The sequence below is a fragment of the Leucopleurus acutus genome (genome assembly GCF_964270905.1).
Source record: "Leucopleurus acutus genome assembly, chromosome: 2".
Taxonomy (NCBI): Eukaryota; Metazoa; Chordata; class Mammalia; order Artiodactyla; family Delphinidae; genus Leucopleurus; species Leucopleurus acutus.
In genome coordinates this window covers 79,365,992-79,382,170 of record NC_139143.1, presented here as the reverse complement: position 1 = coordinate 79,382,170, position 16,179 = coordinate 79,365,992, and the positions used below count along the sequence as shown (strand labels likewise).

The 16,179-nt window shown below is 45.5% G+C and overlaps 1 protein-coding gene across 4 annotated transcripts; it reads right to left on the bottom strand.

Annotated features, from left to right (window-relative positions):
• Positions 1 to 2,889: 2,889 nt before the first annotated feature.
• Positions 2,890 to 13,985, bottom strand: LOC309958354 (ETS translocation variant 3; the record flags this gene model as incomplete). Of its 4 annotated transcripts, none has more annotated exons than XM_082834165.1 (5): positions 2,890 to 4,055; positions 9,600 to 9,715; positions 10,968 to 11,205; positions 11,801 to 11,853; positions 13,807 to 13,985. In XM_082834165.1, the coding sequence occupies 4 exons, from the start codon at positions 11,844 to 11,846 to the stop codon at positions 2,920 to 2,922; spliced, it is 1,536 nt and encodes a 511-aa protein (XP_082690291.1). In that variant the 3' UTR covers positions 2,890 to 2,919. The 4 variants fall into 4 exon arrangements, with proteins under 4 accessions (XP_082690291.1, XP_082690289.1, XP_082690290.1 ...); XM_082834163.1 differs by having other exon boundaries at positions 11,801 to 11,859; positions 13,811 to 13,985; XM_082834164.1 differs by having other exon boundaries at positions 11,801 to 11,856; positions 13,811 to 13,985.
• Between the last annotated feature and the right edge of the window lie 2,194 nt (positions 13,986 to 16,179).

The window sequence follows — 16,179 nt, the reverse complement described above, 5'->3', positions numbered from 1 at the left end:
GGACTTAGTGAATTGTTTATATTTCACTCCTAGCCGTTCTTAAAAAAAAAAAAAAAAGAAAAGCTCAGCAAGGCTGGATGCCCTGAAGAGATCTCTACTGTTTTCTTCTCTAGAGTCAAAAAAGCAAACAGTTTGAACAGGTTCTTAATACATGTTCAAGATCTGTATTTGCAAAATGTTAAACATTTGGCACAGCAAAAGGTGGAAAAAATGGGGAGGCAAAATACGTCTGGTGTTGTCCCCCCCTTTCCACCTGCTGTTCAGTGACGAGATGCTCGTGGAAGAGAAAGGCCTGGCTTTGTGCCAGGCTGGTGACAGGTGCTGCCCAGAGTGGGCTCGGGGAAGAAAAACTATCTCCCACCCCTTTGCTCCAGGAAATATCAGTGACCTCCACATCCCCTGGTCCACTTCCCGGGCAAGCCCAAGTCTGGCTCTGTGTAGGACCCTCCCCCCAACCCCAGTGTGCAGTGCAAATCAACCAACAATTTACTGGTGGAATGGCAATCAAAGGAAACAGTTAAACACCAAACAATTTCTTAAAGCCAAAAACAGTTTTCATGGAGTTGAACATTTTTTGAGTGTGTTTTTTTCAAGTGTAAAAGCTGTGACTTTTTATTCAAACAGAAGCAGCATCTAGGAATTAATTCTGGCACTTGGGTTCTAGGGGGTTACAGGTTTGCATCACGGATTTTTCTCCCTCTTATTTTAAAGGCCTCATGTTTCTATTCCTGAGTTCATACTGACACCTGCCGGCCCTCCCCTCTAGTGGACAGAGACGGTGGGCAGCCAGCCTCCCTGGTTAGATTGGGCAATGCCAAGCAGAGATGCCTCTTCCACCTGCCTGGGCTTGCTTTCTGATTCGAGGTAAGTCGAGGTACAGAGAAAGAAACCGACAAAAACACAACCAACCAAAGGCAGCCTGACCAAAGCCTGAGTTGTTAGGGACCATTCTCCGAATCCTTTTCCCAGGGAAAGACAAGTCACTCACGGAATTTGAATCAAACAGGGGGAGGACAACTGCCGAAAAAGAGCACGATGGACTCAAGTCCTCTTAAGCCACCTAACAACTCACCCACTGGCTCGAACCTCTCCTGGGCCCCTCTCTCACGCACGCGCTCCAGTTTAAAATAGACGCCCCCCTCACCATGAGAAGACAACCCTCAAGTGCTTCTTGGTACACTGAGTTCACCTAGGCTGAGATGGAGCCAGGAATCTCTCTCTCCAATTTCTAGACAACATCCCTGTGCCCACTCCTTGCCCCTATCAGAGACGCAGTTCTTTCTTCTCTCTGGTGCTTGTGGATCTGAGCCATGTTCGGTATTTCTGTATACTACTGTGTACTTACATGTGCACGTGCACACACACACACACACACACACACACACACACACACACACACAGTTGGCTGTGGCTTCTTTCTCTCTGCCCCTAATCCAGGCTCCTTTCGATTCATGTAAGATCAATACTTTCCCATTCCTTTGAAGTTGCTGGAAGGGAATTTCCCATGAAGAAACAATTCCTGGGGTCTCATGCAGGATAGTCAATTGATCATGAGAATTAGTACAATCTAGGGGAATGGGTATGGCAAGAACGGCAACACCACAACAGGACAGACACCCACTGCTTCACTTACACCAGGCCTCTTGGCATCTGTCTCCCTTCTGTGTCTCCCGTCTACCGCTTCTTTCAGCTTCCTAAACATCCACTTGTACTCCCAGCTACCTTCTGTGTTCCCAGGTTTCATCTGCCCTTAACTCCCACAATCCTGCCTTTTTGCTACCTATCCCAATACATCAAGTGGGGATGATTAAATACCAGCTTAAAATTTAACCATCTTCCAACACTCCTGGATTATCCAAAAAGATGTCTATGCCCTTTTACAGGTTTACGTTGACAGACCCGTATCATGTTGAAGTATGTTCATTGTTAAGGCTTTGACTTAAGAAGACGATAAGAGAACCAGACACTGCAGAAAGACATCTTCAACTCTGTCACGTCTCTCAGTCAACTCGCTCAGTCACACGTTGGTTTGGCTCCCCAAACCCACGATGGAAAAAAAAAAAAGAGCATTTTTGTGTTTTTGTTTTTAAAGGCATTGGGTTACATCCTCCTGCCCTCTTCTTTCTTCCCTGAACAAGAGTTTATAACTCCTCATGGCTTCTTAATAGGTGAAGTAGGTGAAATGTCCAAGAAATTCACAGCAGGGCTTCCTGTCTCAACAACGAAGCTGAAGGCTCAGCGCCTGTGCCTTGCCAGCCCCGCTCTAACTGGCAGTACATTTCCCGTTTCCTGAAAACATTTTATAAAAAGGAAAAAAAAAAAAAAAGAAGCCAAACAACAACAACAAAGGGAAAAAGAAAAAGAGCAACACCTGAACATCCTCCTGCCCCCATAAGACTGAGATTCTTATTCCACCCCTGAAATAATTATAAAGAAACATTTCAGGCAAAATACTTAGTATTAATGGTCTCTCACTGCTCAACCTCCCAACCACGCCCCTTTCCCTTTTATGTGTAGGTCTCAGAGCAAAATAAATTCATTAATGGCTTTCCACATATAAATACAATAGAAAAGAAACAAGTCTGGAACCTGAACTATCATGGGACCAAACAGTATCTTGGCCCTCTGGGAGTTTGTCAGAAAGTGTAAGCCTCAACAGGAAACAGAGGCTCTTTCTTCTTTCAGTTCAATACCCTTCCCATGTCCTACTCACCAGGAAAAAAAGTGTGTTCACATCCCATCTAATTTACAACAGAAGATACCCCCATCCTATCCCCCAAACATAAAAATACAAGTCTATGCCCCTAGAAGGATCAAACCAGCCTAATTCCCTCCCACCCCCCCACCCTGAAATCTTGCTACATAAATACATGTATGTGTTTGATTATAGTATAAACAGCTCCCAATCAGCTTCCAGTTCTAAGCGTCAGCAGCAGCCGTTGCCAAGCCCCGGGGTCCTGACCCATTCCAGAGGAACTTGCCATTCTTACTCAGCTCCCGGGCTTCAGGGTCATCATTCCAGCGTCGCTTCAACCGAAGCTTGGGGGGCATCAGGGCATCTTCTTTCTTCTCAGGTGCACCGGGCTCTTTGCCAGGCCTGTCCTCACTGTCTTCAGTCACCTCTAGGGGTTCTTCACTTGGGGTGCTAACGGGTACAGAGGGCCAGACAGGCGGTGCAGCCGGGCGGGCAAAGATGGTGCCTTTTTCCTCTTCTGTGGTCCTGCTTGGCACACTGCCCTCTTCTTGACAGCGCTCCTCCTTTTCTCGTGCCGACTGCCTGAGACTCTCAGGATCCTTCTCAGAGGCTGGTTCCACCTTAATTCTCGGGGGGACAGGAGCCAGCGTGGGAACAGTGACAGGCGCTGCCTCCTCGCTGCTCTCCACCCTCTCCCGGTTCTTCCGCCCGACAGGTGGGGGCTGCAGCTTGATGGAAAACTGGGTTGACTCCTCAGGATGCATCTGGCACTGCAGCGGTGGAACCATGAGCCCTGGGTAACGAGGAAATGTCCGCGGACTCAGATGGTAGTTGAACACAGAACAGGCTTGAGAATGAAGGTAGTGTTTCATTTCCTCAGGGTTGAAGGAGAAGCAACTGCTGCTGGTGAAGGGGCTCAGGCCTGGCGACGGGCTATAGGAGAAGATGGTGGGAGTCAGGGAGAGGGCTGGTGAAATGGGGACATTCAGGACGCCTCCACGGCTGGGGATGGGAGAGATGGCGAAGGGACTATGGGGGTCAGGGTACATCCCTGGCCTAGAGAACAGGGGAAGCATGATGTCAGGTTTGCGCTTCTGATGGCCAATCCCTCCGCCGACAGCATTTCGGGAGGACATGAGATCCACACCCCGGCGCCAGTCAGCGGCCGAGCCATCCTCCAGCTCCGAAAGCTCCACCTTTCTATCAGTGCCAGTGCTTGACTCCTGGCCAGAAGCAGTTAGGGAGCTAGCAGAGAACCGCCCTGGCTGCACATCACTGGTTGGAGAATGGGTGTCCAGAGGTGGGAAGTGGAAGCGGGAAGAGGCTGTTGGCACTGGTGGCGCACTCTGGGGAACCACACCTGTGAGGGAGGAAAAGACAAAAGGCCACTTTGGAGGTCCGGTCATTCATTATCAGCAATTTTACTTATGCTAAACAAGTACAAGATATTGAAGAGCAACAGAAAATAAACATTCCGGCTGGACTGAATCCCTCAGCTGCCTGTCTCCTCAGCTTCCTACGCTCAGTTTAGTCGCCACCTTTCTCTAGAGTCTTACTGTCTTCACAGTACCCATTACTATCCAAAATATCATTTACGTGTCTATCTGTATTCTAAAACATAAATCCCATGAAGGCAGGGACTTCCTATTATTTGCAAGTAGATTTCCAGCAGTTCAGGGCTTAATAATGAGTAGGTGCTTAATAACTACCAGTTGAATGAATGAATGGGTATTACAGCCTTCTCCTCTGCAAGTCTAAATACTGTATATATATCACTGCTTTAACTCTCAGCTTTGCAAATCATCTTTTCTTATTTTCATAACTTTGGCCATATCTATAAAGTAAGCAAGCAAACCAAAGGCAATGAACGAAACTGGGAACGATATGTACGTAAACAATGCATTAAAAGGCTGAAGACCCTGCACCCCACATATATGAACACAAACAAGACCACATTTTAAGAACAAAAACAGATCACAAAAAGAGGCTATGTTTGTTAAGGTAGGTTCTCATGGTGTACCTTTTATCATTTCTGATATACAATCACTACTTTGTAGAGATTCAAAAATTTTTAAATCTCTCCAATCTATTTTCTATTATACATATACTGTATAATGATCTCCACTACCATCCTGCTTTCAAGCACTGAGGACGCTGCGAGAAAGTCGAGTACCTACCACTTCTCCCAAAATCACAGAGTAAAAACTGAAGCTCTAGGCCGAAACCAACACTGTGCTACACATGTCAACTTCAGGGCCTCACAAGTTAACTCCCCCAAAAGGTCCTCCTGACAATCAGAGCACAAGAGAGGTATGAGGCCTCAGGGACCCTTTGGGCGCCTGGGAGGCATCAGTGGCTTCTATCACTGATGATGTCAGGAGGGCTATTTTTACTCTGAGGGAAGGATAAAGGAGAAGAAAAAATAAGAAAAACCCAAATAAGTGAAGTGTGGTGATCCAGGAGAAGAAACAAAAAAGGTGCACGAGATACGATGTGGGTAGGAATTGCTTGCAGTCTTCTATTCTTGTTATAATTGAGTCATCCTCAGATAGGACTCGAGTCGGTAGGTATGTGCAAGACTGTAGCTTTCTTGGCACATGTGCCTGAGTAACACTGTGCCAGAGCAGCATTTCAAAATGATGTTCCACAGAAAACTGGTCTGCAGGTCTTTTTTCTAAAACCACTGATTTAATTGCACAATTAGGAAAAACAGATGGATGACCTTGAATATAATTTGAGTAGAGTCAAGAGGGTCTCCAAAGTATCACTTCTACTAGCTTATTACAATGGCTAAAATTCTATTCTTTTTTGATTCTCCTGGATCTTTATTTTGTATTAAGAGCACATCTATTCAAAAGCAAAAAAACACTTCTATGTGTTCTGAAGGACTGAATAAGTATAATGTGTGGGGGGGAAGGGAGGTGGTAGAGAAGGTCTCATCTCCTAAACAGTTTAGTTTTTTGCTTTGTTTTTTCTAAACTGGAGGCTATCTCAGTCCCTACACAGGCTAAGGTACACTGTAAATCTGCAAAAAGGAGACAGAATACATAGCATTTTCCAAATGCATTTAGAGGGAGTGAAGGAAGGCAATTTGGAGGTGGCATTCTGGATCCCTCACCTCTGAGTAACTGCAGCAGCCCTATTTTTATATGTTGTATCAGTATGTTGAGATAACAAATCTAAGATTTTGTCTGAAAACTAAGTTTGCTGCTAAAAGAAGTATGAATAACACTGCTTTGAAGAAGACAACCTTCGTGGAGCCACTATGAAATCAGAGTAGTAGTAGTAGGTAACCAACTGGTTTTTGAACCCCTTTAGCAAAATGGAATAAGGCCCTTGTCTAAGTTCAAACCCCGGCCCTACCACTTAATAGCTGTGTTACTCTAGGTAACTTACTTACTTTTCCGTGCCTCAGTTTCATTACCTGTAAAATGGATAATAACAGGACTAATCCTCATGCTATGAAAACTACAAGAGTTAATATTTGTAAAGTCCTTAAACTGGTACCAGCGCATAGCAAACTGCATGTGTTTGTTAAAATAAATAATTTTTTATTAGACAATAATCATGATTAAAAAAGCAAAACTTTAAAAGGCATGTATCATTTAAATATGGACCATATATTAGATAATAGTATTAGAGCATGTTAAAACTTCCTGGGTATGGTAATGTTATTGTGAGTAGAAGGAGAATGTCCTTGTACTTGGGAGATACATACTGAAGTACACAGGGATGAAGTGTCACATCTGCAACTTAATCTCAGAAGATTGAAAAAGTATATGGAAATATAAAGCAAATGTTTATCTACTGATTAGTGAATCTAGATAGAGGATATATGGGTGTTCGATGTTCAATTTTTTCCTCAATTTTTCTGTAGCTTTAAAGTTTCCTAAAATAAAGATAAAAAAACTGGGGTGGGGTGAAGTGAGGTCTCAAGTCCATCCTTGAACTGGTCTGCTCTCTCCCCACACCCTGACAGGCAGCATTTTTACTAGTATCTTCTGTATCTTTCCAAGGTTTCCTATGTAAGTACATTTAAAAAATACATTTTAATGTAAATATTAAAAATACATTTAAACATTAAATATTAAAAAATAATAAAAAAATTTAAATGTATTGCTTCTATTTTTAAAAACACACAGTTCAAAATAGCCCAACTGTATCAACCCACCATCTAGACAATCTCTCTCTAGCCTCCAGGATCTTAATCCACATAGCTCTGCTTCTTAGAGCCTTTATCACATTCCACATTGTATTCCGAATTGTGTTAAACCTCATATATCTTATCTCTCCTGCTAAATTTTAAGTTCCTTGAGGGAAAGAACTCCCCCATAATCTTTTTCTTTTTCTTTAGGGCTTAACACATTATCTGTTGAACAAATGAATGAATCGCAAACCAGAGAAGGAATGTATGATCTATTTCAATAGCTCAATCTCTCAAGAATTGTTTCCTGAGAAAGTGTCCAACAGATAACTGTATTCAAGCCACTCTGATCAATCTTTGACTTTGCTGTCATCCTTAATTTTTTTTTTTTTGCTGCACGCAGGCCTCTCACTGTTGTGGCCCCTCCCGTTGCTGTGGCCCCTCCCGTTGCGGAGCACAGGCTCAGCAGCCATGGCTCACGGGCCCAGCCGCTCCGCGGCATGTGGGATCTTCCCAGACGGGGGCACGAACCCGTGAACCCGTGTCCCCTGCATCGGCAGGCGGACTCTCAACCACTGCGCCACCAGGGAAGCCCTGTCATCCTTAATTTTATCATTTGTAAAATGAGGGTACTGAGATGTATACTTTATTTGGCTAGGAGAGTTGCATGAGTTAATTCACAAAAACACTAGGCAAAAGTACCTCCATTAAGTAGATGTTCAATAAATGCTACATTCCTTTGTCATCATAAAAGTTAACCTGAAACATCTGGTCTATCTGGGTAAAAGTTCTCTGTGAACTAATGACTCTAGTTCTTTGGGGTCATCTGTAACCAGGATGTAAAAACGAAGTAGTATCCCTAAAAGTTTTGCTTTCCCCATGACTTTTTGATTAGGATCTTGAACTTAGTTAAGGATCAATGTTGGTTCAACCACCTTCAGGCACGATAGGCGGTGCTAGGCCACTACTGTTAGGTTTCTAGACCAGAGTCTTCATATAGCGAGGGTCCAGATTTCCTTTCCCTGGAAAAGCATAATCCTCCCAAGGGCTGATGAATGCCCCATTCCAGGCTGTCCAAGTGGCTGGACTTGTGGGTTTTCAATAGAAAAAAAATGGGTCAAAGACAGAAGAACAAGACTCACACACTCTGGTATACCCAGCTAGAGTCAAAATTCCTCTAGGTACACAGGAGGGGGGTAAGGGTGAAAAATAGAGGAAACAAGATTCCAGTGGTTAGAACAGGTTTGATTTCCTAACGCCTCTCCCTCAGGCACAAGGAAAGAAAACAGGTTGTAATTAGAGAGATGCATTCCAATACCACTTTTATTTTTTTTTAAAGGCATGCCCCAGGGACAGAAGGGAGTGGTTACAGAAGAGATGGAACTGTAATGATAGCAGCATCAAGCTAAAACTGCCCTAACTTGTTGTGTGTAGTAATTACGTATCTGCCACAGATCTCAGCATTATATTCTCTCAGCCACACCCCTGCTCTAATTTTTCAGGTTTCTTCCAACTTTTCTCTGAGAAGTTGTAATACTACAGAATCACAATCAGATTTCTTGGCCTTGTACAATGCCACAAAGACAGAGCATTAATGGACTGCTCAGAAACTAGTTAAACACAATCTATTTTCTTAGGCAGGGGTCTGATTTGCATCTTAAAACAAACAAACAAACAAACATCCTTATCAGAGACTGCTTTCTGCATCCCTGAGAGGCAGACCCAAAACCTCTGTGAGAAGCTGTAATGGAAACCTGTCCTGTGGAGAGCCTAGAGGGGAAGCCTTGCAGCACTTCAGAGGAGAGAAGGTCAAGTAACCCCAGAGTCCTATTCTCTGAGGTGTTGTTGGTGCAGATCAAAGACACTGCTTTTCACTGCAAACATATGAACCTCCTTTCTGTGATCAAGGATGCTGTGGTTTTGATGATATTCACTTGATAAGGGTGAGCTTGGTTGTTTCATAGAAAATCGGAAGTGTTTGTAGAAGCTAGTTCTTGTCTATGAAAGAGCCACTGGGCAGGGTGTTAAAACTCTGAGTCCTGAACTTAAAGATCAACACAAACCTATGGAACACCATTCCTAAAGAGGACAATGCAATAATATCTAGGAGATGACAAATAATATGCAGAAAAAGGAACCAAATAAACCAAATCTATCTTGATGCTGCAGAGTCTATCACTTCCTGTGAGATGAATGGGAGAACTTGAGCAAGAACGCAGAGGAAATCCAGGGGATCATATTACTTTGGTGTTTCTAAATACCCCTTAAATGTGACAAATCCTAGACCTGGGTTGTTTTTTTTGTTTTTTTTTTTTACACTGAAGGTCTCTCTCTTTCTGATCATTTCTACAACTGTCCATTCAAGGATAACTCAAACATGTGTGTCTCAAACTGAATCCTCCTCCAGAAATTTAGGTTCATATTTGACTCTATAAACACATGTCTCTAAAAGTCCCATCAACTCCCTAAATCAACATATGCTTCTGGAATCCCGAACCCCTGCTGGGATCACCTTTCCTTTTCCCAGTCACACTGAGCAGATAACAGAAACCATGGGTGTGTTTTCCCTTCATAATGTACCTATGTCCTAGATTTCGGTTTCTGAGGGTCCAGAAGAAAGCTTCTGAGAGAAGCAACCAACTAGGCAGGGTATTACAGCATTATATACTGGGACTTACATGATCACATATTAGACCTGGGTTTTTAAAATTCCTTTTCAACTCAAAATTTATTCCCCACCGAGAGAGGTTTGCATCTTACCACTTGACCGTATGTTGATGAATGGGTAGTTGGGCATCACCAGCTTGTTGAAGTTAAATTTATAAGTAAACCTTTTCCCTTTTGTTTTATGAAGGATCCTCTTGTTGTAATAGTATCTGTAAAAACAGGAATGCACGTCAATTTATCTTCTAGCTACTGACAGTTTTCGATATACTTAGGTAACCACTAAGATCAACAATTCTTGCTGAGTATTACTTGCAAACATCACTATCATTCTTTTGCAGCCTTGCCCTTAGGTTAGAGCTGGGAGACCTAAGAGCATACTTTTCCCATTCAATTTTCAACTAAATTCTAGTCCTTTACAAAGACAATCTCACTTTGAGATCCTGAACACCTATCCTAGCCCCAACCACTTTCTTCTCTCTCTCTCTATGGTTTCAATTCTTTAGTCCATTTCCTTCCTGTTCCACTGTATGTCACTGCCTTGTTTCTCCTCTCTGCCTTGCCCAGGTGGGGGCAGACAAATCTCTTGGGAGACCTGATGTGGTTAGTCTGGAGGCCTAAGCTCAAGGCATAGACAAAGGAATGTAGAACTGTTTTATGGTGGCAGGTCAAACAATGGTACACCCTGATCTGGAAAACAGCAGTCAGCCTGGCCTACTTCACTTTCAAAAGGAAGTGAGAGGCTCCAGCGATGCTGCTGCCCAGATTTTACATTCAGGGTCACTAACAGTGAAGGAAGGCAAGGGGATTTCAATGTACGTAGAACCTTGAGGCTTGAATCTATTCAGTGGCATAGGTTATAAACTGGCCCCTGGAGGGCTAAAGGGTTATGAAATGTACAAGGGGAAAAGAAAACCTGCAAAAACTTAGAGTGACCAATCTTTAGACATGCTGGAGCAACCTATGAACTGACAACTCACTGAGCTCACGGACTGGTTCCTGAATAGCTAGGGCACTACCATGCAGTGAGTGCTCTCTTGTGTGCTTGCTTCACTCTTTTTCTAGTTTCTTCCAGGAGAGCCTAAAAAAGAGAAATTCTAAGAGATTTCTAACAGGGAAGTGTAAATTAATCTTTTGGATTATAAATGAGCTCCAATCCAGGTTTCACCACACATTCTCGCCCACTACAGAGCAGAATTGGCTGTCAGGATCCAGTGCCAGCCACGTTGGAATTCCCTCCTACATATAACCAAAGATATGCCTTTTCTCCTCCTGTGCCTGTGCTACCCAGATTCAATAGCTCCCACTCCCACTTTAAAGCTACACCTAAAAAAAAAAAAAGCTACACCTATTCACTAGTGTAGTCTCTTATCACCTGATACCTTTTTTATCTAACATTCACCAAACTACTTAAGTCTCCTTCCAATCTGTTAACACAATGGATTTGGGAATCCTTTCCCTCACCTCAGGGCCCGGCTCAGCTTGTCATAATTCATTTGTGGTTTGCACTTCCTGCGGCCCCAGAGGCGGGCCACCTCGTCTGGATCCTTGATGACAAACTCCCCGTACTCTCCCTGCTGCCAGGCGATGACATGGCGGAACTCCTCCTTCTGCAGCAGCTCCAAGATGAAGTGCCATAGCTGGATCTGCCGGGAGCCTGGGGACGACTCTGTTTTATAGGCCCAATCAGGAAACTGATACCCTTTAATATGAAAAGGGCAAGATCAAGGTAGTCAGAGGAGCTAGGAACATACATACCTGTATCCCCAACCTCACATTCCAATGCTCAGAATCTCTAGAGTGCTATGCAAACATGCCACAAACACCCTTTCGGTCAGCTGGGGCTAACCACAATAGCCGAGAGGAAAGCAGAGAGAAGTTACCTTTCCTTGTGGCAATCATTAAATCTGATAAGAGCTGGGCAGCAGCACCCAGGTGTCTAATCTCTTACCCTTTCAGATCTTACTAAATCTCATGCCTACTTTCTGTAAGGACATGAAAGTTCCAAAGGGAACAAAAAGGAAAGATAATGTTTTAGGAAAATACAACCTTACCCTCAAGGTTGGAATTGTGTCTCTAACAGGAAAGAGAAGCTAAAGCTCGGGGATAAGGGTGTGGTGACCAGACATGTTAACATTCATCCATAGGAAACAAGCCTACAACTGTCCTAGCAGTATCTACCCTGTCAAGAGGCTGGCAGCCATGGTCTGGCATTTGTGAACCAAACCCAAGTGGAGAGAAAAGGAACCACTGAGGGACATTCCAGGTATGTCAGAAGATGATTAACTTCTGCTCACCTCCACCTCCTTCTGGCTTTTCCACGATGCTACAGCCTGCTTTCATTTTCACCCTCCTGCTGAGAGATACAAGCCACATCAATTACTTTAAGGTGCTATTTATTTATTATCCTCCCAATGTGTTCTGGCACAGCCTTTCCCCAAACTTCTTTTTCCCTGTCTTTCCCTCCTTATGTAACCCTCTTTCTTCCAAACATGTCACCTCCAAACTGCTAATCCCCAAGTCATCAAATGATGGTGCTCAAGTCATCAGCTTCAAAGGCCATAATTATCTCCCACCTGACTTTAAGCCACAAATTGTAAACACTGTTTTTAATATTTGCTTTCTTCCCCCTGACCAGTCCTTCAAATGTAAAAAAGAAAGGGTATGGTGAAATGAGTCCAAAAACGCAGCCAAAACAAGTCAAACAGTTTGTCTTCTATTACTAGACAGGCCCAGATGCCAAGATACACAAGTCTGAGTTCACCCAGATGTACCAGTTTAAAGAAGAGTTAAAAAAAAAAATCCAAAGCCATCTGATTGCCACTCAAGAATGAACATCTGATTTTGATTTACTTTCCTGAATTATGTGAGATGGGAGACGGAAAACTTCTCCCAGTCAGAAACTGCCCCTTCCTCCTTGAAACAACACCCTGGGATACATTAAGTAAACACACCATATGTACAGTTACTCTATACAAACACACACACACACTCCCCCAATTTTCCTTTGAGAAAACATTTTACGTTTTCTCCCTTTAACAGGAAGAAAAAAAAAGCAAGCATTTCTGGGAACCTTCTGTTCAACAAGTGGAGGGAGTCTGGCTGTGATTTGAATTCATTCCACTCAGATTTACAGTTCCTTAATAAATTTCCTGTTCCTAGCAGCAAGCAGCCTGTATCAGTCCATCCTTTAACAAAAAGGAGGGAAGGGTAAAACTGCCAGAGGGATATGCGGGCAGAAGGCAGATCTACCCTCAGCCAGGCAGTTCCCCAGGGTGAATGACAGGCCCTCAGTACCAACATTAGCAGGAGTCTGGAGGCAATGTAGGTGCCTTAGTGACCCTAGGGTGGGGTGGGTACAAATTCCTAATCTTGAAATTTCATCTAACCTAGGATTCCTCTAGATCCTTTGAATCTTTTTTCTCACCATACACATTAAGAAGACCAGCAAGTTTCGGGCTATGAAACTACCAGGGAATGAGGATGAGATACATACCCCAAAGGAAGGAAAAAACAAACATAAACACAGACACAGAGTTACACACACAAGATACACAATAACAAGGCCCCAGAGCTGAGGCAGGAGTTTCCTCTCCCGGCTGCTTCCATCTCCGTGACAATGAGAGAGGAAAAACACTAATTTCCCCACGGCTCCAGGAAGCTGCCCTGGACGCTAACAACTAGATTGCTCTGTCGGATCGCGAGGTCTTTATTCTGCCACCGGAATGCCTTCACCCACCACGACTCTGCGATCCAAACCCCGCTGCAACAATGACTTGCCCAGGAAGCTCTCTCCCGACATCCCAACTCCCCGATTTCACCCATAAAGGCCTCCCTCCCAGGGGCCCGGAGGCGCCTCTCCATGCCTTAGGCAAATTCATTCCGAGGACACTCTGTCCAAGTAGGATCACTCATCTCAACTCTGCAAAGCCCGGCAGGCCTCTCGCCTCCCTCGGACCGCGACCATTCCCCAAAGAGTGAGGCTTGCAGAGTCTGGTGCCGCGGATCCCCCGCTGCAGCTCCCGGTCCCGACTTCCGCAGCCCCGGGAGCCTCCTTTCTACCTGCCTCACGGCCGGGCCTCCCTCACCCCGTGGCCTCGAAGCTCCGCGGAGCCACTGCACGAACACTGCCTGGATCCCCGTCGCCCCTCAGCCGCGGGGCCCCCTCCCTCCCCCGCCCCCCGCACTGGGGGAGGCCCGGCTGGGTTGGTACGTGGCTCGCCGGGCGGCCCCGACCGCAGGGACGCCGTCCACGCCGAAGCCGGGGGTTCTGCCCAGAGGAACCTGGTGGCGAGGCCAGGACTCACCTCTCCCCCGCACGGTCCGTCTTCGGTCCGGTCTCCTCCGCGGCGTCTCCGGCTCCTCCTCATCCACCCCAGCAGGAAGTGACCTCCTCGGCTGCTTTCGTCACTTCCATCCTCAGCGGAGAGGGCGGGGGAGGGGGCGGCGCCCTCCTGCCGGTCTCGCAGCCGCGCCGCACCGCGCCGCACCCAGCCGCGTCTCCCTTTCCTTTCTCCTTTCCGCAGACGCCGACTTCCGCCCGCACCCAGCCCTCGGCGCGCGCTCCTCCCGCTGCGCTGCCCGCGCAGCCACCCCGGCGCGGTGCGTGCGTCACGTTGCGGGGGCACGTTAGGCACGCTCGCGGCGGGCGGCAGGGCGGGATTCGGCGGGACTTGCAGGGGGTAGCGGCGGTAGAGGCCAGCGGGGCTGCTGGGGGCTTTTCCGCCGGCTTGGTGTGGGCCAGGCGCTGACGCGGGGGTCACGCCTGTCGCGGAGGGGACCTCGCAGAACTCACGGGAACGGGCCCAGCGCCGGCATAAAGCTTCCCCCAGACCGCTGAGTGGGGGTCCCCCGTTTCTCCGTAAAAGGGCCCTGCGACCTCCCAGAGAGGAGCGCCTTCACAATGGGAAGAGATACCCGCAGACCTCAGAGGTCGTTCGCTGCCATCTAAGAAAAGAGTCTTTTCAGATACTTACAAAAGAATCCGCGAGGCTTTCTGTGAAGCGCCTTGCTTAGGCATTACACCCTCCACCTCGCTCCGTTAGGGGAGTGTGACGTTTCCTCGCTGACCCCCAACCCCCTGCATTTAGTCTTCATTTGTCCACATCTAAGCAGCTTGCAAGTTTTCTCCCTAAGTCATTCAACTACATCTCTCCTCTCTTTGTCTTCCGTCTTTTGTTTGTGCTCAAGCAGTTATAAGCATGTTATCCAAAGCATTTTTTGTTCTTCCTTTAAGGTTCACTAATGGTAAAGGATCTCAAACATCTACTTTATCTCCACCCCCAGCCCCATATGCCTGAGTGATGTCCAGGCCTGGTTTCACTCCAAAAGGAGAAAAAAGGGAGGAGTGGGGATCAGTAAAGGTGAAGTAAATTAAAATGAGCAATAAGAGTACCAGAAGTGAAATGGAGTTGAAGGACAATTTGGGATAAAGGAGTAAACTTCTTTTTGTACCGCCGTTGTAACAATACCTTTATATCCTGAATGCCAGGAAGAACATGAAACATCACCGTTAGTTGTTAGAAAAGTTGGCTTCCAGTTTTGGGTTTGCCACTAGCCATTCTCCAGTTACTGTAAATTAACTAGTAAGTTGGTCCCCTCTGGGCCTAAAGTTGCCTTTCTTGTTTAAAAAGAAAGGATAATAGCATTGGTGATACAAGGTCTTTTCTAGTGAGAAAATCCTATGTAGGTGAATAAAATGAGCAAAATTTAAGTGCTCTCATAGAGAGGACCACTGTAATAGGGAAGAATACATTACTTTAACCTTTGTATCCTATTGCGTTTGCTACAAGTTAATCACTAAAGGGATGTTGCCTATAACCTTAAATTATACATAATCGACTATCTCTGGGAACTCTGCCTCCCATGTAATGAGCGTTAAGCTAAAATACCTTTCTTTGGCTCACAGGAAACCTCCTGACCAGGTCCACCTGGAAACGGCTGCAGGAAGGAAGAAAATACATCCTGGAAGCAGGACTTTACCCCCCTCCCCTTTTAGTATAAAAGAAGCATGAATTCTAACTCAGCGAAGATGGTTCTTTGGGACACTAGTCCACCATCTTCTCCATCTGCTGGCCTTCCAAATAAAGTTATTCTTCCTTGCCGCAACATCTCATCTCTCGATTTATTGCCCTGTTGTGCTGAGAGCAGTACAAACTTGGACTCGGTAACACTACCAATATTTTTAACTATACCATGAGCTCTTTGAGTGCAGGAGCTTTGCACTTCTGCAACGTTCTCCTTCACCATGGCACTGCTGCCTTCTTCAGCCACTGCAGACAGGCTTCACAACTTGGAAATTCTTGTTCCTGAAATGTGGAGAGCGTGAGCCTTCTGAAAGCTCAGGGGTGGAAATGCTCAGATACAGTCTGGGAGTCAGGACAGGTAATCTCTCTTGAATTCCCACTTGCTCAAAGCCCTCTTTGTCCACTGAATGCCTTCTACCCCCTTCCTACCCATCTTTATAATTGTTCCATATGCCTAAGGATACATTTCTGTTTTAAATCTCACACTCTTAGGTCTGCTCCTGCCACAACACAGCTAATCCACTGCTTCTTAAAAAAGAGAAAAAAAAGAACTCTTAAACATAATTTTTCTTCCAAAAAACCCTTTGTGAATTGGTGTGTGTGTGTGTGTGTGTGTGTGTGTGTGTGTGTGTGTGTGTTCCTTCCCTGGC